The sequence below is a fragment of the Halyomorpha halys genome, unplaced genomic scaffold, assembly GCF_000696795.3.
Source record: "Halyomorpha halys isolate HHAL.00 unplaced genomic scaffold, Hhal_1.1 Scaffold433.1, whole genome shotgun sequence".
In the NCBI taxonomy this organism is placed as follows: Eukaryota; Metazoa; Arthropoda; class Insecta; order Hemiptera; family Pentatomidae; genus Halyomorpha; species Halyomorpha halys.
This window is the reverse complement of record NW_027115152.1, coordinates 228098-251798: the sequence shown is the minus strand read 5'-3', so window position 1 is coordinate 251798 and position 23701 is coordinate 228098. Positions and strand designations below refer to the sequence as shown.

The 23701-nt window shown below is 27.2% G+C and overlaps 1 protein-coding gene across 3 annotated transcripts in view; it reads left to right on the top strand.

Annotated features, from left to right (window-relative positions):
* Positions 1-23701, top strand: part of LOC106682642 (reticulon-1) — a 116413-nt gene that overhangs the window by 60948 nt on the left and 31764 nt on the right. For 2 of the 3 annotated variants that reach the window (XM_014423598.2, XM_014423597.2), the window contains 2 exons: positions 8754-8828; positions 18653-18688. In XM_014423598.2, coding sequence (XP_014279084.1) covers positions 8754-8828; positions 18653-18688 — 111 coding nt within the window. The remainder of the gene's footprint in view (positions 1-8753; positions 8829-18652; positions 18689-23701) is intronic. The other variant, XM_014423599.2, reaches the window with a different exon arrangement.

The window sequence follows — 23701 nt, the reverse complement described above, 5'->3', positions numbered from 1 at the left end:
CTTATTTTTATTATTATTTACTTTCTGTTTATTTGAAATAAATAATCAGTTCGCATTGTTAACAGCAATAAATAATCGATAAGCAAAAAGAGAAAGTAGAGACCAGGGTTGGACTCGGAAGAAAACGAGACTTCCCGATCTCCCTTGATTGCATTCGGCTCCGTTATCTTTTGGTACTGTCGTATTCTTGGCAAGAATGAAGTTGTTATCCGTTATTAAAATTTAAGAAACTTTAAAACACGAATTTTTATAACAACAGGGAACATTTTTTTTGTCAAAACTTTCAACTTATCTGGTTTTAGATATTTTTTTTTTTTCGAAATTCACAAACATAGCTACATCTACACACGAGCCCATGACATGATTCGGGGACGTATGTGATGTGTGTATATATAAGTTACAGCCTTAGTCTGTTGTTATTTCAATGTCATATATAAGTTTCACATTTATATATCCACTATATCTAAATATTATAATTTTATTCAATTCGCACTATCTATTACAATATTATCAATCACTTTACCAACATTGTAATAGATAGTGCAAATTGAATAAAATTATAATATTTAGATATAGCGGATAAAAGGTTAATAATAGGTAATTGATTAAAGATAATAGGTTTATTAACTACGGTTTATTTTTGACAGACAGTATAGCCTGTAACCTTTTAATAACTTTATTTATGGTATTGAATGGCCGGAAAGGCCGAAACGTAGGAGTTATAAAAGAATAAACAAGTTGGGACTGTATGGAAATTTCTTATTATCGATAAACAAACCAGTCTCGAATCAGAATTCAAATTATGTATAAATTAATTGTGTCTCTGATTGAGAACTTTTGGAATTTATTGAGAAGCCATTTTGTCGCACTTGTAGATCGTTTGCAGGTTAGGGAATGTCCTCGAGCCACTTCAAGGTGTCTGTCACAAATGACTAATGATTGGTTATTATTAGTATATCGTCGATGAATCGTTAATTTTTTTTTTTATCTTATTGCAAATAGTTGCAAAAGCTAAGTGGGTTTAATTTAAATTTACATTATGCTAAGACAATTTTATTATTATTATTGTCATGATGAAAGTCACAATAATAATGGTTTGAAACCCCTAAATGTTTTGTAATAATAGGAATAAAGTTCAACCTATAAAACACCCATGAAAAAGATTTTAAAAATTAGTTTCTACTACAATTTTTTTTTGCCCAAGAAGGTGCTGTGGTAAAATATCTTTAAAAACTGCCGAGGTATTCAATAAATATAATAAAGTAACGATTTAGGTTTTTTTATTGTTTTGTTTTTTTCCTATAACTCTTAAACGTTAACTCATTGCGAAAAAAATATGATACTACAAAATAAAGAGCATTTAATTTTGCATCGAATGAGTACCCTATGATTTACTAATTCGGTTTACTTTTCATAAACCACCTACTTTGATCATAAAAGGATTAGATAGCTCTTTAGAACAGCTATTGGAGCCTTAGGAACAACCGTAGCAGGTTGTTTACCACTTCAGAACAGCTATTGGAGCCCTAGAAACAAGCGTTGCAGGTGGTTTACCACCATACCACTTCAGACTAGCTACTGAAGCTCTTGGAACAACCGTAACACGTGGTTTACTACCATCCCACTTCAGAACAACTATTGGAGCCCTAGGAATAACCGTAAAAGGTGCATACCTCTTCATAATAGTACCTTTAGCATATTTCTTCATAACAGCTATTGGAGCCCTAGGAACAACCGTAACAGGTGGGTTACCACCATACCTCTTTGTAACAGCTATTGGGGCCCTAGGAACAACCATAGCTGGTGGTTTACCACCTTACCACTTCAGAACAGCTATTGGAGCCCTAGGAACAACCATAGCTGGTGGTTTACCACCTTACCATTTCAGAACAGCTATTGGAGCCCTAGGAACAACCATAGCTGGTGGTTTACCACCTTACCACTTCAGAACAGCTATTGGAGCCCTAGGAACAACCATAGCAGGTGGTTTACCACCCTGTAACTTCACCGTATTATTACGTTATCGTTCTCATTTAACGCAAAATTAATTGTTTTTTTAGTTGCTTTTTAAATTCGTTCTTAGCTAAAAAAATTATTATGAAACCAGTTAAAGAACAATTTAAAAAAAAAATTCAGGTATAAGCTGCTCACATATAGCGACTCATTTGTTTTCATTAGAAACAAATTTAAGAAAGTTTACCACTTCTTGGCGAAGAAAATTAAATAAAAAAAGGCCTCAAATTTCGAAATTAAAATTTATTTATACCTATCTTAAAATATAATACTCAAATTTTGAAGAGGAAGGTGGTTAATTTTTTGTTTTGTACAGTTCTGAACGATATTTTGTCCAACATCACACGCCCGTTATCGTATCATTATAGTATCGATAAGGTTCATGATATGCCATGCGCAGATAAGATGCCGCATGAATCGCACGACAGCCGCAAGGGAGGAAGACACGCAACCTTATCGTACTGCGGTCTGCCGCGTGCTGCATACGGATTTTCCCTGTCATTTTTACATTATTTTTTAATAATTCTAATTAGCTCTCCAATTCCCTTATTCCCACCTTCTAAGGCCACTGATTTTTCACAAGAAGTATTAATAGTCCATGAGCCCAAGAGGAGAGAAAAAAGAAGAAATTTCACTCCAATTTTCGATTAAATTAACAAAAAATATATCAAAGTTGATGACTCAGCCAAACATAGTAAGGGAGAATAAAAACTTATGGCTTTTAATTTTTCATTTGAAGCTCCATATCTTTGAAACTACTTACAACACAAAAAAAAATTAAATCTTGTGAATAAAAAGAGTACTTTTTTATGCATGCATAGGAAGAATATTGAGAATCTGTTGTAGATGATGATGGGGTGACAACCCCGAAACGTTATTGGTTTTAACGGAATAAAAAAAAAAAATTAAAACAAGGAAGAGCACTTTTCATTCACAAGATCTAATCACAAATGGAACTCATCCAGTAGAACATATAACTGTAAGAACTAAAAAAAATAAATAATAATAGAACTCTTTTGACTTGTAAACTATATTGTTTTCATTAAAGTAAAAAAAAAGTTGGGGTGGAAAGATTTTTTATTTTTTCCCAGGGCTTTTTGACTTAAATTAGATCTAATTAAGGTTGGAACTATGTGTAATTCAATATAAGAAACCAAAGTTTCTTCCCTTCTTAGTGTACTGCACTCTTAGTTAAATTATTATTTTCCAACACTTCTACTAAAACTGATTTTATTTTCCGAATATAGACAGATGGTAAAACAAACCCAAAATTATGAATATATTTTTTTTTTCTGTCAATGTAAGCTTTTATATTAGAGTTTTGGATGTTGTCACTAATATTATTTTTATTATAATTGATTATAATAATCTTAAATTATTTAATTTGCTCTTAAGGGTTCAAGATATTTTGTCTCCTCACAACTATCTATCTTTATCACTATATTTCCTTCAACCCTTTCAGACATTTGTCCATTATCTAGTCCAATCTACAATAATATTAGAAAATTTTAGATTATATTAATCTTTCGATTAATATTAAATTTATGTTATTCACAATTATATACCTTATATTAATAACAACCATCACATTAATTCAGAAAAGTAAATTATTTTTATGGTTTTATGTTATTAAATTAATTATTATTAATTTTACATCTTCCTTTTGAGGAATTTGTTTTGGCTTTTAAATTCTGTTATTTTTTTATTTCTGAAAATGATATTTTACTATTATATTTAACAAAATGTATTATTTAAATATATTGTATCAATTTTTCAATTATACCTATTTGTAGATTGGACTAGATTATGTAAGTTTGCCTGAAACGTTCAAAGTAAATAAAGAGATAAAAACTTGCGAGGTTTTTTCTCTTAAAAAGAATTAAAAAAGTATCCAGCATCTTGTTTAATTTTTTGAAAATTCTAAATCATGTTGGTTTTTAAGTCAGTAATAATAATAAGAAAATCCTCATTCCAATATGTCAGATTCACATGTTTGTTTAGCATACCATCTCAATTCATAATAGTTTTTAATTAGTTTGAAACAGTCAACATAATTGAATTTAAGGATAAATTACCACATTTGGATGATTGAAAAGTTACTCAGAACAGCTAAAAATTGATTATTATAAACCAGTGTTGCAGATTTTCATCAGGGATAAATAAACAAGTTACAAAACATACTGTAAACTAGGGGATCACATAACCAAGAAAAAAAAATAGAAATGACATAAAAATGAACAGAATAAATTAAAAGAATATGGAAGTTTAAATGCATAGAATAATTTTTTTGTAAACAATAATGAATATTAATGAAAGAAATGTGCAACTATTTATCTCATTTTTACTATTTTCTTTATGTTACCATTTAGTCTAACTATATTTTACAGTAATTTGTCTATCTTTTTTATTTATTCCTGATGTATACCTAAAACATGGGTCGAAACATTAGTTAACTAATAAACCTCCAATAAATAATTTACTTTAAAGTATATATACACTTGGCGTTAAGATTTCAAGCTAACAGCCCTGATGAAGGCTAGAAATTCTGGCCGAAATGTTGGCATGATTAAATAAGTTATTTCAACTTATTTGTGTTATTTTTTTGGCCACACCCCCAACCATCTCCTTGTGTACTTTAAAGTATATTTGGTCAATTTCTTATAAAACATATATCTGTTATTTTTTTAAATGTATTTACAGCATATTATTTGATTTTTAAATGCATTTATAAATTACGAATGAAATGATGTACTCTCCCCTTACTATTATTTGACTTATATTTTTATACAAGAATCACTCACTGGTCTCCTGCTGAGATGGAAATACTAGAAAGTTAACCAAGCTCTATCTCTTGCCACATTGTGGAACTACTGCTTGTTTAATAGATTCCTTTAAGAATCTCACTTTTGTTTTAATTTTTTTCTCATCCTAAAATTATTATAATGATTAATCTTTGAAACTATGTATATAAATATTCATTAAGTAGACAAGAATATTTTTACTGATTTATTTTTCTGAACTCAGTTTGATTAGTTTTGGTATAACAGTATGTAATCTACATTATCAAACTAACTCTTCAATTCATATATGAAAACTTGTCAATTTTTAATTTATAATTTTGTATATTAAAAAAAAAAGAGTTAATATTGAAAAAAGTCTGCAATAAAAACTTTTATATTATCATATGTTTGTGTATTAACCATTAATATATAATAACAACAAAGCAGTGTTTCTGGAGACTCATTCCCACTATCTAAAGAAACATACAGTCAGTCAAGGGAAAATAATAAACTAAAGCCATAGTATACTCTGCAAGGAAAAGCTATATGATGATCTGGTATACATTAAGAGAAAACAAAAAAAAAAAGAAGAAGAAATCTGAAAATTTATTTTGGTTTTCACATTTGAATGAGTTTAACATTGATAAAACATAATTTTTGAATTCTATCATACATATATTAACTCAAAATAAGGATCTAGTTTAGTAAAAAATTCAAATTAGTGGAAATTCTCTTCAGCTGAATTATATACTCCAATGCAAATAAAAAATATGAGAAGGGGGGTGCAGTAAGTTAAGAACACAAAGGAATAAAAACTGTATTTATTAGTACCGATGTTTTGGCCAGATTTCTGGCCTTTATCAGAGCTAAGAACAAAAAAAAATAACAACCCTGATGAATAATTAGAATATAATGAATAATATAGATGCATAAGTATTGTCAGAAGAAAATGCATAATAGTTTATATTTATAAGCGGATAATGTTTTATGAAAATTTATAATGTATATTTCTTCCAATACTACTTATGTACCTACACTATTTGTTATATTTTTATTTTCTAGTTATTCTGTATTGTGGGTGTTATATTGTTTTTTGTTTCAGTCCTGATTTAAGGCCTGAAATTCTGACCTAAATGTTGGCATTAATATACTAAGTTTTTACTTATTTATGTTCTTCATTGACCGCACCCGGAACCATCTTCTCTTCATATAATATCCACGGTAAATCATTAAGGCATCATCATAAATAAAAAATAGTTAAAATTTTATCCAGATGAATCAGATTCCTGGTACAAATAAACATAAAAATAGATAACTATGGTAACTAGATAACTAATTAAATCAAACTAATTACTTAGTTCATGATTCGTTTTTAATGCTACAAATTATTCATTAATTGAGGGCTAGAGATATTCTATTTCAAACCATCAAAGTAAAGTTACAAATTTTTATTATTTTTTTTTCTTTAACAGTTTTTGTGCTAGATTATTCTACGGTGAAAATTTGTGACATGACTTTGATTTGTTACTTTTGGAAGAAATTCATCTCATGATAGTCTATTAAGAAAAAAAATTAGGAAAGAAAATTTGCTAGTTTTGAAATTCTACCACTTAATTGTTCAACCTTTATGTTTAACATCCACTCATCCATTAAAAGTAATTAATTAAGAGCGAAGTTGAGGTAAATATTAACATATGTCTAAAATAAGGTCAACCCTAATGAATAGCTTTATTGACTCATTTAGAAAATAAAAATTTAATATGTATGTTTTAATAATGCTTTCAAAAATGTATTGTAATTATTTTGTCATAAAAATATACTCTCTTTTTCAATTAAATACTATAGTACAGGAATTATTTGGAATGAATCTGGAAAATTATTTGAATTTGTCCATTTTGTTTGCTGCTAGCAGCTTGTTGGAGTTTCCCACCTCATCTTGCTTAAACTGGGAGGTTCAAGATTGTCAATTCAGTGTACTTTGAGCAATAGAATATTTTTAAATATTAAAAAAAAAAATCTGTACTACTACAAGGCATGAAGGGTCAAGGGTTCAATGCCTTGTTAGGAAGTACTGTTTCTTGCACAACGTTATGCAAGTAGGTGATTTCTTGAAGGTCATGCTCAACTGCTAGGTTTCCCCCCTCCGAATTAAGAATACCCATCTTATAGAAGCTGGGTGTGCCCTCTTGGGGTGCTCTTTGAACGCACCAGATGTTTATCTGTTTGAGTTTTCATGGCTAAATAAAGTAACAGAATAAATAATTATCAGCTACAAGCAGGTTTGTAGGGTTGTTACCCAGCACCATGCTCACTGAGCTACCCTACTCCCTTTAAATATTTTATAATAATTAAATTTATTATAATTTAATATTTAAAAATCAGTTCACAAATAGAAGGATGTATTACTATTGAAAAAGGCCCAGAACCTATCATGTAGTTGATTTTAAGAGGTTGAAAGTAAATTAACGCAAGCTAATATTTAATAATTTTTTAATTATCGCACCCCCCGACAAACTTCTTCAAGCATTAATCTACGGTCAACTATCTACATCTCATTCTTAATATTTAATAACATTTTTTTGAATTTCGTTTGGTCCCTTCTGTTCATGAAGTTTCTATGGTGTTGGAGAGTAGTAATGGAAAAACAAATATCCATTCTGAATAACAGGTCTTCACCTTGTATACACACATTAGTTCGTACTTTCATTTAAATGCTGTTGTTTTTTAGATCATACAATTTGTTGTGAAGATATATTTTATTTGAATTGTGATAGTGATGTTCTTGGAGTGAATTAATATATTTTCTATTTTATTTCAAACGGTAATACTTTTTACGTTGTTAATTAGCATTGCTAATTTTAAATTAATTTTTCTTAGATTTATAGGTTTTTTTTATTTAAAAAATTATATAATGAAGGCTGATCAAATAGAATATTGCCTGCAAATTTGTTAGTTAGGTGTTGCATTTGCTGCTGTATTTATTTGGTTTTAAAAATAAAATGTTCAACTAAAATATTTAACAAATATGTTATTATTCAAAGGTTGGTTACCAATTGCTTTTAGGTGGTTTTATTTATTTTGGTTTTGGATGGAACAAATATAGACTTTCTTTTCTATTTGAATTATTATATATAAATTTGAGAATTTTTTTTTTTTATTTTTTTTATTAAATTGCATTTTTGATAGTGTACTAATTCTTCATTTACATTTTGTATTTTGTCAAATCAGGCAAAGTTTTATACATTAAGAGTAGGGTTTGTTTATTAAGTTAAAACGAGATATTAGTTATAATATTGTTATATTTATATTATTAAAATGATTCTCTCAAAGTTACTCTTGTTCAAACTGTAAATTGTTCTGTTTATTTATTAGTGATAGCTCATTAGATCATAGTTCAAGATTTGAAAGCTGACTCATGGTTTTCTCAGCCCATTTCAAACAAATGTTAAATTTAAAATCCATATTCTTATTTCAGTTAAGCTCATTATTTCACTTCAAGTTTTTTTTTTTTTTTTTTTATAGATCTGTTGTAAAATATTAAATAATTATTTTTAAAAAAATGTGTAACTAGATATTTATTTTATTATAAGTTGTAACTATATAATTTTATTTAACATCTTATACAAATGTATTGATATGCTTATTTTGGTGTTGGTGTTAATTGTATTCCTGATTCTCTTGTTCAGTCATTTGAATTATGCTACCCTATAATCACCTTCTTAGTAAATGCATGTGATTCAAACTGTCGAACTATGTTTCCGTTTCAATTTACCATTAATGAAGACTATTGAAGCTTATTGTAAATATTCTTCTGCGTACTGCATTACTTTTCCTCTGTGATTTCGTACCAGACTCAACATGAAGCAACTTTACAGCGGTGATGGTTTTCAAGCTGTATATAACGTGCATGACCTCACCATTTTTACGAATTTCAATGACAGAAACGGAATTTTGTTTCAGTTGAAGTGTCAGAACGCCACAGGAGGCACTATAGGTTTTTCCAATGGCTTCACAAGGCGATAAAAGATTTTTTTGGTTTGTATACTTTATTTTTATCTTTATCCACTTGATAATGTTATGACTACCGACTTTTATGAAAGATTATAATCTTCATTTAATGGAATGTGCTACAGAACATTTTATTTAAAAGAAAAATTATTGATTTTAATTTGTAATTTTGCTTACAAAACATTCCTCACTATTTTCAAGTTGATCGAGATGTACATTCAATTTAATTTAAATTTAAATGAACTAAAATTGCTCATAATTTTTCATCTTTTAATGCCACAATATAGTGTGGCCTAAGTTAATGCTAGTACTGTCCCAGATTAATTTTAGTTTATAATATTATTTTGTAAACAATATTTTTGTTTCTGATGCAATATCTCTAATTTACAATAAAGGGGGTATTAGGTGAAGTGTTTTAGACAGTAACACTTTATTCAAAAAAGCAGTGCAGTCTAACAGCATTGGATTTCCTAAACATACAGCATACTAAATCTATTTGAACAATAGATTAGTATTCTTATATTACATAGGCATTGATATTAAATATTAAAATATATAATAGTAGTACATGATTTTTTTTCTTATTGTTTTAGTTCATTAATATTTTTATTTTTCTATATTTTAATTTTTTTGTCATCCTTTTTTTCAATTTTTTATAAAATTATTTTTTTTCTTTTATTGTTAACCTATAAATCTAAATCTAATTCTCTCTTAGCATATTAAATAATAAAAATTCTAAATATATACAGATATAAAAATGCTATATTGTTATGCACAATTCTATTTAGTTAAAATACAAAAATAAATTCTCAATTTACTTGCATTAAAAAAAAAAAAAAAATCTATTTAAATAAAAGCAATAAATGTATGCTAATTATAAAAGTTATAAATATTTTAAAAAATAAAGGGTTACAAATATAAAAATACTTTAAAAATTTAAATATATTTGTCATCTAGCTAATGTTACATCAACTATTTGTTTGTTTTAAATTAATTAATTATTTTTATTTGTGAAATAGTAATTTTTATTTATTTATTTTATTTTATTTTTATTTTTTTATGTTAAGGATGGAATATTTGGTTTATTTCCGACTGAAATTCATAACCATTCTCAGTAATTATTTCTTGGAGCAGGTGTTCTCCTTTTTGAGGCTATTTGTGCAATCTTTTATATGTGAACTTTGTTTTTTCTCTAATAAGATACATTCAGCATCCGCGGGCCTTGGTTATCTTTCCATCATTCAACCTTAACTAACATTTTAGCTAATGTTCTTAAAAAAATAAATCTGTCACAAGTATCATAGATTTTTAAATAACTCTGGATGGTTTTTCCCACCATTTTCCTTTGGTATTTCATTTCTGCTTACCTAGTTTGTTTATTGAGAGCAATCCAGCGGTCAAACCAAAACACAAAAAATATTACTCTTTTTTTTAAATTTTAATATTGTTGTCAATTCAATCAGCACTCCCAAATAATAAGTAAATTTATTTTTAGAATAAAAATTGTCTAACCAGGTCTCTCTCTAATTCTTAGTTTGTCATTTATGAATGACAGGTCTGATTGCATATTAGATATTTTAAACTTCTGTTACTACTTTTTTAGCATTTCTTTTTAAATCCTGATTTTAATGTGATAGTGTTCCCACTAAAAAGTATATCCTGTAAACTAGGTCCTTTTTTGTGTTGAACTTCCTAAGTCTCTTTTTTGTGGCTGCCATGTGTGCCTCAAGGACATCCCTCACTTATGGACATGGTTCAAAAGTTTAGAAGTCTCTTTCCACTGAGATACTCTACTTTCAATATTCTGGAATTCCTATTGTTTGCTAGGTTATTTAACTGAAAAATGTTTATTTTAGGTGATTAATAAAAAAAATTGAAAGGTCGATTATACCGGTCAACAAGAATTTTGTGTTCTAGGTATCAAATTTTGTTTTAATCCACTTTAATAATTAAAGAAAATATTGTTTCAACTCACTAAGTTAGCTTTTTTAGAAACTAGAAAGATATTTCTGATTTTTTTTTCTTTTTTAAAATCTGTACCATTTTCTCAATTGTTACTAATTTTTGTTAAAAAAATTTATTTAAATAATATCACACTCAAAGGAACTGAGTTTTAAGGCTGTAAGTATCAAATCATAATATATTTGCATAACAAAGATAAAATAAAAAAAAAAAATTTAGAGTTAAAATAAAATAAAAAATATAAATATAAAATAAAATGGATAATATTAATGATAAAATAATATATGCACATCTTAACTAAACATAGTAGATAAATCATAGCAAAATAAATAAGCAACTGAAGTAAAGAAAATATAAATTAATCAATCATATCCAAAAAAATAAAAATAAAATCATCTAAAACACAATCATACCTATAAAACTGTTCATAAATAACTCCAAAACTATGTTCCTAACTTATTGAATTTTTAAAATCGATATAATTAACAATAATTGAAACCAAAGCTCTGTTCAACCATTGCTTTCCAAGACATCCCTCTTTTTTCTCCAAAAAGGTGTTAATTTAAGAAAAAAAAATCATTAATTTAGTTACAAATTATATGTATTATTGTTTAAGAACAATAATAATAAATAGTTATTATTTATAAAATAATTAAAGATTATTTTTACTAAATTAATACAATTTATTCGATCTGATGTCATTAAATTGTTGGATAACCTCTAAATAAGTGTCTTATTTCCTATTCCTATTTGACAATTATATTGTTTTATAAATCAAATTAAACTATTAGACTTTAGGGGAGGCAATATTAAATAAAATAAAATAATTGTGTTGAAATTAACCTGGAAGTATTGATTTTACTCTGACAAAGATGAAATAGTGTTGTTGAAAAGATTAATAATTTCTGATAAAAACTTATCTATGAATTTTCCTTGTAATTTTTTTTTTTTTGTATTAGTTTATAGTTTTATAATAGAGGCCAGCATTTTTCGAAAACCAAAAACACGCTGATATTGCACTATGTCGTCAAAATATATCCATTTCCTCAAAATATGCTGATTAAAGAAAAATAATAATGTCAATTTAGATATACGTTATGTGGCTTATTGTATAAAATTGAGTTGTTTTTTTTTAACTCCACAGCAATTTTAAATTTTAGATGAACTAGCTCATATTTAATAAAATTAATAAATTTTGAACTTCGATAACCAATATTTTGGGTTACAAGTATAAGAGTTTGGCAGACTTCATCGGGTGATTTATTTCTTTAAGGTGTATTGTATCTTTATTGTAATATCATATGATTGAAAATAAAAGTAAAAATAGCTTTTTTTTTTTCGTACTTCCCTAACGAAATAAGTAATTTAATACATACATATGGGTAGAGGTATATGTATATCTGATAGTTTGTACATATATCTATCCATATGTATGTATTAAATTACTTATTTCGTTAGGAGGGGGTAAGAAAAAAAAGTATTTTTTTTTAGTTTCAGTAAAAATTTTAGTGAATGATCATCTGTATGATCTAAAATTTCACTTGCACATTATGCAAAAACTAATTGGAGCGATTCGTTGTGAAAATATTAATTAAAAAATATAATTCGAAACAGGAAAACAATGTTCTTAGTGGTTACTTCTCGTAAAATCACTCAGATATATAAAGAGTTGTAGATTTAAAAAAATAAATTTTATTATTTATTTGAGGAATTACTGTGCACATTGCGATTATTCCAAGTGTAAATGTTGTTAATTTGATAAGGCTAAGCCTCCTTAGAATTATGGAGATTCTAGCCTCCTATAGACGTGACGTGAGCAAAATCTAAACTACCAATGTAAAGCGTAGAATGTCCATCAAGGCTATGTGGTTGATCTTAAGGTGATTTTAAACGTGCGGGTAGGACTATAACTGTTACATTTAAATAACAGTTCTAGTTTAATGTCCAGATTAGCAGTTATTTATTTTGCGCTAAGGTCTCATAGTTTAATGCATACCACGTATTCGCCCTTTAGTTTTTCTACATTATTTTCCGACGTCAATGAGTTAGTCAAATGGACTTGGTATTGTACTCATCAGGTGCATGAAACATGCATGTATAATCCAAATTTAAAGCGGGTGAAACTTAAAAAATTTCATAACTGGACATGTGTTGTAATAGAGCTCACAAACCTGGCAAGTTGTGTCAGGGGCCAACCGAATGAATGACAATTGACTCTTGGCTTTTGATCTTGGCGGTTTAGGAATAATGTTTTTAATAGTTTACAATAAACAAGTTCAAATTTTTTTTCGATATTATTTATTTTCTATTTATAGCCACCAAAATGGCTCAGTACAAGAAAAGTTCTGGTGTTCGTCGAATCATCCAGCTATATTTAACCTGATTTCCTATATTTATTTTGACTTCACCACATCGTTTATCATTCCTAAATCATTTTAGTATTATGATCCAGTTATTTCTTAGAAGCATGATTATTCGATATTTATTAGTAATCTTCAGATGCGCCTGGCTCATCGTCTCGTACCAAGAAATAAAATGCTGTTTCGGCGTTACGCTGGCCTGTCGCCAAGTATTACAAATAAATTTACTCCCTCCACCTTTACAGCTGTCTTGGTTAGTTCAATCCAATGCCTAAATGATCCTAATACATATGCCTACTATTTCAAGACCTCGTAGATTATGATCTTAGGTAGGAGAAAATATTGAATTAAGTCAATTTTATTTTTCATATACTCGAACATCACAGTAAGGTACAGAAACCCATGTATAAGAAACATCTCATAAAACATTAATCTCTAAATAGTTCTAAAAATTAGTTTTTGTTGCTCTTAACACGACAAGGCATTGCGGACGATTCTAAAACTTACTGATTTTAGTTAATTATGAAATTAATAACAAAGTAATGATTTTTTTTTCTCTCGACCATATCTCCTAAACGTTGTTCCCTAGCGAAGAAGTTATTACAAATTAAACAGTATGTAATTCTTCTTTGGATATTTACTATAATAATAGAATCATAGTGTAATTCTGGATTACACTTTTGTCACTCGTGGCAAATCTAAGACTTGTAAAATTGCTTGATAAAGGAAGGAAGCAACAAACGCCAATACCCATACACTTGTTCTGTTATTTTCAATTTTTTGTTGCTATTAGATTAGATTTACTTTTTTTTCATTACAGTAAACAACAACAAAAAAGATATTATAAAGTAATAATAATAAAATACCATTAATTAACATAACCTATTAATTCAACCCTTAGAATTTTTATCAGACATTTTTTAATTTAATTACGGAGACATATGATGTCTTAATAAATATGTATTTGTGCTATGTTAAATCATAAATAAACTTATAAAACTAATTAACAAGATTTGAAATAGTGTTTTTACACCGAATCGATAGAATTTTAAAATATACAATCTTCAACAAGAGTTTTAATTCAAAGGTTATAAAAATTCTTTAATTAATCCTGATTTTCTTTTTAGGAAGTTTGATTATTTTAATTTCTATAGATTTTTGAGGTTAAAAAACTTCCAAAGATGAATGTAATCTATTTTATATTTGTCGGGACGATTGTCCCATATTCGTACACCTTTACAATCCTAAAAATAATTTATTTTTATCAACAATTTCCATCCATGTCATATATGTGTATTTGTAATTCTTGTTAAACAATGCAGTGTGAAACAATTTTCAACCATGATATATGGATGACTTGATTTCAATATTGAAATTGTAAATATGACAAGTATAGGGTAAATATAATTATAAGAATTATAAATACACATGTATTAAATGGATGGAAATTGTTGATAAAAATAATTTATTTTAAGGATTGTAAAGGTGCATGAATATGGGACAATCGTCCCTAAACGTTGTACAACAATAGGGGTATTCATGATCTTTAGTTTAATATGTTAAAGCGTGTTAAATGGAAAAACTTATGTTAAATGGAGAAATATTACCTTATTTTTACCATAGTAAAACGATATAACATGTAACATGGCTGAGAGTCTGTTACTAGGTCTGTTAAATGGAAAATTACGTCAGGAAACAGACAAGCTGAACTTGTCACAGTTTTATTTGTTGTCGTGTTAGGTTACTTATTCGTAGTTTGTATTTTATTTTTATTTTGGACTTTTTAAAAAAGACAATCAGTAACCAAACTTTCACACTTCTACTTTTCACTTATTTTAAGCATGTTGTAATAAATTACTTTAATCAAAACTTAGAAGTAAACAATAGCATGAAGTTTTGGAAGGAAAGGGTACTTAACAAGTTGCTCAGAAAATTCCCTAGGAGCTCTTATGCATTTACCATTTAACATGACTTTAAATAGGGCTGCTCACAATGCTATACTTATGACATTTAACATGGTAAAACATTTTAGATTTAACACAATATTATGAACACCCTAAAGAAGACAAATACAAACTAGATTATATTCATGTTTAGAATTTTTTAACCTCAAAAATTTACAAAAATTCATTAATTAAAATACATAGAGCACAAATATCCATCTTTTGGCAGTCCTAAAACAATGCAAACTGAAAACAAACGTGTAGATGCAGCACAAGCGGCCTTTGATATGTTTATGTTTGATAAAAATTAATTTGGTTCAAGTGAATACGTTTAATGGCCTGTACTGGTAACTATGTAATATGAAAATATTTTTTCAAAAAACTATAGGCAGTTCACCAAATAAAAATAAGTTGTTTTAATTTGGGAAATTTAATTATAGAAAGCTCCTAATATGTTTTGATTGGTAACAAATAAAAAAAGAAAATAGATATAAAAATCTAATAAAGTTATAAAATATGATAAAATCTATAAATCGTTCAATTATAACGATTATTGGTTGATGTTCGACGACGACGTTACAATAATGATAATTATATTATAATCAATATTATAATACAATCAAATCAATAAAGATTATAACACCCAAAATTCTTCCTTTTCTTTCTGTAACGCCCCCGAAATCCCATGATGGGACGCAGGCTTATGAGACCAAGAAGGTTCATAAAAAAAACTTCAAGTTGCATTGTAAAATAAGTTAAAACTAGGAATTGGAGTATGTAATTATGTACTTATCCAGTAGAAATGGTAAAGAAACGACTCATGTGTATTTAACAAACTTTTTTTTATATATGTTTTCTGCAAATCGAAATTGAAATTAATTTGAGAATAATCAATGCATGAAGAAGAGAAAGTCCCGTGCCTAATGGCTGGCCACTTTCTCCGCCACTTTTCCGAGTTCATTCATTCCGTTAATTAATGTGGGACTTCCACTTACCACACGATGTGAGATATATCAGAGGAAAAGTGTGATGTATTTTAATGGTGATCTCGTAAATGTAAAGGTACTGGTCCGATTCTTGTCTGGGCGTGTTGACTTTTATTTCGTGGCGGTCCAACGTATTAAAAACGCGGTGAAGATTGTGAAATCAGAGGAGCTTAAGCGACTCAAAATCGCCGTTGACAGTTCTTAACCTTAAAATGTTAAGAATTCGGGATTCTATAATTAAATAATAACTTCGTTCTCCAGGACATTTAGCAATAATATAGATACCTCACGTTTTTATTAACAATTTTTACAAATTAAAAATATTAAATTTTTATTTTATTTGTTTAAGCTTTGGTATGGTGATTCATAAGCTCTTTATCTTTAGAAATGGTGCTATAAAGCTTTCAATACGCTTTTGAGGTACTAAATTCGTCAAAATTCATTGGTTTCTAAAATATATTTACTTTTAAATAATCTCTGAATTGGGATCTAAAATATAAGTTTTATTTGTATCCGTTGAATATTACGATTCGATTCTAGTTTTCACTGTAGAAAAACGAATAATATTAATTGAAAGATAAAAAATTACTAAAAGAACAAATTTCTATCAAACTTAGTTAATAATTTTGTGTATTCTATTCACTGATTTTTGAAGATATGGTAATGTTAAAATGTTGGAATGGTTTAGTGACAATTTTTGTCCTTCGAAATCATCTTGCAAAACATTTATGCATTTATTCTGTACCACGGATAGAATTAAAAACCAAACAGACTTCAAACCAAGTTAAGAGAATTGAAATTGATGAAGTACCTAGTATTTACTATAGTATAATTCGATTTGTTTTTTTAAATAAATATAAAATGTCAGAATTATAATTCCATTTTATAGTATATATATATTTATTCTCATCGACTGATCTGCAACTAAATAAGAGTTTTTTTTTAAAATTAAGAACTAATTATAATATTTACGGTTTTTTTTTTTTAAATATCTTTATTGAAATTTACAGCTGTATATTACTATTATTAATACATTCAGTTAATTTGATCTCAGTTATAATGGAGTGATACAGGCGTGTAGAGAAACTACCCATTGGTAGCACTCTAAATTTAGGCTTTTAAAATTTTATTTGATACTTACAATACAATTTTACAAATCCCCTCCACGTTTTAAGTGTTTATTTCTCATAGGAAGAGTGTATGCCTAAAACATACTTCCTATGAAAGATATTTCCTGATAATATAAGAAAAATATTTTGTCTGTTTTTTAAAACTTAGTTTTGTTTTAATTATCTTCTGGACGAGAATTTAAAAAAAATTAATTTTCATAATATAAAATAAAAGTTATTAAAACAAATACATAGAAATAATTAATAGAGGTATTTAGTTGGAAAAGTTTTTTTTTTTAATGGTATTGTTAATTATTAATTCTTAACACATTTATGCTTCACTTATCTATTATATTTTTATTTTTATTCATTGTATATTTTTACGAAAAACATCTTTTTTTTTATACAGCTTAATGGTCAGGTTTCATTTTATTGATATAATTCATTTTAGCTCGGTTAAATTTACTTCAGTAAATAATTTGTTTACTTACTGATGTTTAAGTAAATGTTTTTAAAAAAGATTCTATTTTTAAAAATATTCAAAATAATTGTCTAATTTTTTTAAAGAATGATTTTAGATTCTCCTCATTTATTATTATATCTGAAATTAGATTTAAAAAATTGACAGCAGTATGATTATTGTTAATAAAATGATTTTAGAATTTTCTTATTATTTATTATATCTGAAATTTTATGTATTAATTTATTTAAAAAACTGAAAGCAATATGATTATGGTTAACAGAATGGTTTTATATTTTCCATATTTATTATTATGTATGAAATTTTATTTTTTAATGTATTAAAAAAACTGACAGCAATATGATTTTTGTTATTATACCTCTGACTAATGAAGAGAACAGGATTAATTGTGAAAATTGAAGATATTTTTATATTGAGGTATTTGTTTTAAATAAAGAAAATTGTGGTTAATTAATTGGATTGTTGTATGCATAATATGAATTGTGTAAATTAGTATTGTAGATTATCTGATGATGATAGCTTCGAAAAGTTGTTAATGATTCATTAAAATAAAGAATTTTAACAAGAGAGAGATATATCATTACAATTATGATAACTCATCTAGTAAAGAACATATAATACTAATGAACTATTTTGTATATTCGGCATAAAATATGATACAATAATTAATTATTTTTACGTTTGATCATACTTAAATAAATCGATAGTGACGATATGTAGTATAATAATAAATTCGATAATAATAAATCGAAACGTCGGCATAAATTAAATAAATATGGTTTTGTTTATTTATGTTTTTCTTTGCTGACCGCACCCCCCCCCCTCCCCCGACAAACTTCTCCAATAATTATAATAATAAATATAGTTAAAAGGTAACGTATAGATGATTTGTATTACTATATGGTGATATATTTTTAGTGTAATAAATATATTTTTTTAGTTCAATGAATGAATCATTTAATTATATTAATATTGTTTCCTTATTGACGGTTAATTTATCTATATTTCAGATGCCTGGTTCAACCCCGCACGTCTTCATCCTCAAGGTATGAATTTTTTATTTTTATAAATATTTTACATACAAAATTATTATATAGCTGTATATATTACATTTAACGATTATATATTAATGGTAAATGCGTAATTCTGACATAACTTTTTTTTATAGTCAGTATTAAATAGATTTAATTACAGTACCTGGGAACTAGGGTATGCTAATAAATTATTCTATTTAATTTAATTATCTTTTTTTTTTTTTTTTAAATACATTTATAGTGGCATTTAATTATAAATTTGCTTTGCAATAATTTTCCTACTTGATTAAACACACGACTATGTCAATAAAAGACGTATAAAAATTACATCACTATTTATATGCTATAAATGAAAAATTGATAATAATCCTCAAGTTCTTGTAGAAAATCAAGGATATATTTTTCGATATAAATACCGAACGTTATAATTAGGAGAAAAATATTAGAAACCAAATTAAATAGGTTTTACAATGAATCAGGTAGTCGCAACAAGTTAAAGGCAATGCGCCGGAAAATGTTTTTCCACATTTAAGATGTGGGAAAAAAAAAAAAAATGCCATCGGACTTACTTCACATTGGTACACTAGCTTTACGAAAAATATGATTAAAGATTTTCTTTTTTAGTAAAACTATAACTTATCAATTCATTTTTTTGACTGAACTGATTTAATAATTATAATATATTTTATATATTTCAGACTTCAAAATTAGGCTTTAGAGCTTTAGAGTAAAATACAAAATAAAAGTAAAATTATAAACCATCATAAAATATAATGAATTTAAAAAGATAAAAATGAACAACAAAAATTAACAGAATATATTAAATAAAAGTAGAACAAATAAAATAAAACCATAATTCATATCATAAAATATTAGGTGACTAACTTTCGATAAAAAAATCAAATAGAATTTCTGCAAATATAGATATTTAAAAAAATAAATAAAATCTACACCACTACAACCCATGAAGGGTCAGGGGTTCAGTCCTTTGTAAGGAAGGACTGTTACTAGACCAACGGTTGTGCAAGGAGGTAATTTGCCCAGAATGCCAGATTTTTACGCAATTAAGGGTTCCCAATTTATAAGGCTGGGTGGATCCCAGGATGGCTCAAGAACCCACAGGGTTCACTCACGGCTACAGCGTAACAGAAAACGTTTTTTCTGCTCAGCCGGATTCGAACCCGGGTCCTTGGAGTTAATAGCATCGTGCCTTACCACGGTGATAATAAAAAATCCTCTATAATCTTAAGGAATAATCCAATAAATATTTATGTATATTATAATATTTAGGTATAAATATTAAATCTGTTCATTCAAAAAATTAATTGAAAAGTTGCAATTTTCCTAAAAGAGAGAACCTTTATAATCTGATTTAGATGTATGATGTGATAAATAACAACAACCACAATTGCAAATATGTGTTAATGAATTATTATTAGATGAGTACTCCATTCTATTCTTAGCAAACAAACAAATGGATAGGATTGTTAAGACACCGCGCCTTCTTTAAATAACTGTTAAACATATCCTTTCTGTTTTAGACTCCCATTTTACAATTTTCGTAACAAATTTATTTTATTGTTTATTATCGATAATTTAAAAAATGGTAATTGTTGCGTTAGGTTACTTGCTCGTATGTTTTTTTTATTATGTTGGTATTGTTTTAGATGTTTTTATAACTAATAAAACAATGAATGACAATAATAATAACGTAATGACAGTTGTCAATTAGCTCATCTTGATTCTCTTCCTCACAATTTAGAAGATCAACAAGGGCACTCAGTAGCCAAACATTCACACGATTTCCACTTTTCACTTAATTTATGCATGTTGTAATAAATAACTTTAATCAATACTTATAAGTAAACAATAACATGAAGTTTTGGAAGGAAAGGTTATAAAATAAGTTGCTCAGAAAATCCGCTAGGGGCACTTATGCATTTAATATTTAACATGACTATAAATAGGGCTTCATACAATCCCATATTTATAACATTTTATATGGTAAAAAATTTTACATTTAACACATCATGAATATACCCCTACTGTAGCTAGGCCGTAGTTTACTTGCATCTCTAAAATCATTTAACTTTTAACACGACGCAGAACTCGGGATTAATCCAAAAATTCGAGGACTGAGGAAAAGCCGATATGGAATGTGATTGAAAAACATATAGTCCTATTCAACTACCGTAGCATCCAGGTGTGCCCCAGGAGATTATAAAAAAAGGAGCTGAGACCTGAAAAGTCGAAGGTCACTCATGAGTGGCACCTGCCTGGAACAATAGAACTTTGTCGCACCTGAGCACATCCCAATAGGATAGTCGTCCAGGGTTAATGGCTTTTAGAAATTTCAATATACCTGTCTTAACTAATATTAATTTTTAAAAATCAGATAAATATAAACATTTCCGTTAAATTGTTGTGGAAGCCCCTACTTAATACGTAAACGGTTTTTAAGGTTGTAATCAGTAAGGATGAGATTTTTATGTGATAAAAAAGTCAAGACAAAGTTTATTTGTCAAAAATACGTTATAGAAACTTACAAATATTAATTATAAAAAAATTCAAAAATCAGATATAGAAAAATAAACAAAATGCCATATTTTTTTAATTTTTGAAAAGAAGGTTTGAAAAAGAAAAAAAAAATTAATTTTTTCTCAATAAACTATAAGTGAGATATATCTTTTAATTAAAAAAAAAATTAGTTTACCATTGAGTTACAAATTTGATTTATACCAATCTTACCTTCAATTACCTCGAAATTTTTAACCTTTATAATACTACATATATTTTTTTAGGCCTTCCGAAAAATAATTGTGAACTGTCAGTATTGTCATTTTATCTGTGAATTTATTAATTTTCTGTAATTTATGAAAAATTTGTTTCGAAAAATAAAAAAAAAAAATGTAAAAACTGTGAAATATATAATATTATATTTGTTCTCAACTTAATTTTGTTTTCTCATAACTACTTTTCTATTTTTACGTGTTATTACGCCTCCTGTTCATTTTTAGGTTTATAGTTTGGACAGTTTTTTTTAATCATTGTTTATTTTATATTAATACTTACTATTTTATTTCATATTTTCTTTCATTTGTATTTAATTTTCTTTTCACTTCTTTTTAAATAATTTTATTATTTTAACTTATTATCTTACTGTGTCAAAATATTTTCAGTTGTTTTTGTATCTTTTTTGCCCTGCTCTACAAAATGGGGCGAAACGTCGGCGAATAAATAGTTGTTAACTATTTTTGTTCTCTTTTTACCGCACCCCTGGCCATCTTCATAATTTGAAATTATACGGTCAATTATTTATATGATATATAAAAATTTGTATTATTAAAAACAATTATAAACCAATAATTGTTAAAAAATATCGTGAAATATTCCTACAAAAATAACGTGTACAAGATGTAGAAAAAAAAGAATTATAAACGTAAACATTCTATAGTAAACATGATAGAGTGCTACCATTGGGTAGTTTCTCTACACGCCTGTAACACTCCAATTTAACTTAGATCAGATTTACTAAATATATTATAATGTACAGTTGTAAATAGCAATAAATAAATATTAAAAAAATAAAATAAAACATGCACTTCGCTTTAGGGGTGGGCGTTGATGGGTTTTACGCCCTAAAGCCCCAGACAACTTCGCTGTGGGAGAGAGGATAGAAGGAAGTGTCGTTCTTCCTTTAATTTGAATTTCGAAAAGTTGGAAAATTCAAAATTTGAGAACCTACTACAAACTGAAGTTTTCCAAACAAAAAAATTTAGAAAAAATTTCAATTTCAGAGAATAATCTCCAAACACTCAGATATTTCACCTCCACCTTCAATAAGTTGTACGTCCCTGTACTTAATTCTAAGTTCTTTTTATTGAATAAATACAAAACTGTTTTATTTTTATATAGTAAAACCAAATTGGTATTAACATAATATAAATAAGAGGGGGAAAAGTAAATAAATATTAATATATATATATTAGATATAAAACTTTTTATTTTTTTGGTAATTACGAAATAGAATTGTTATATTGTCATTGGTTAATCAAAGTCAAGAGAACTACACTAAAATTAATATTTTAAAAAATATACTTTGATCACGGGGCATTCAATAAAATATTTGATTACATTTTGTTTTATTGACTCGTGGTTCCAATTAATTAGAAACTAATTTTAATCGTATCTATATTAATCACTTATCAAAATCATTTTTTCAATGATGAAATCGGTTTGATTAGTACGTGTGGTCAACACATGCTCAATTCATGACCCTATAATTTCGATTTAGTGTATCTCACGCAAGATATTGTTTTAGAGCGTTAATATTGAAATTAATTTGATGAGAAAATTTACTATTTTTTTATGTGTACCATTAACTAGTTACCATAGTCTAAAAGTTCTGATTAATTTTATATATATATTTATCTATATATTATTTGTGCTATTCTAGGGCTGTCTGGCAGAACGTGAGATTGTTGGCTTGGCTACTAAAAATCTGTATAGTTGCCAATGACTCCTTTTAGGAACAAAAATTTAAAAACACAAAAATCCCTGATATAATTTTAAAATATTAAACCTTTTTGAAAAAGATGAAAGACTATATATAAGTATATTTCAAGCCTTTTACAATCTCTTGTATAAAATTAAATCATACTGCATTATTACAATCTTATAATCTTATTATTGCAGTTTTACTTGTTTTAACATTTTTGTGAATTTTTATACTTGTAATTTTTTTTAATTCCCCTTTGTAGAAGTATTGTAAAAAAAATACAAATATAATTAAATATATACAATGTTCATTCAGATTAAAAACCTGATATTATTCTGTTACGATTGGCATTGTAAGATAAAAACATTGGCGATATCTGCGTAGACAAAAGGGATTATGGGGGGAAAACAAAAACACGAGCGATGTGTTTAGATGAGTGGGCTTTGGTTTTGTGAAGGGGAATCTTCAGCACGTCCTGGATAGGAGAGTTGTGGCATTACATCGTTAGAGATTATATCTCTATAATT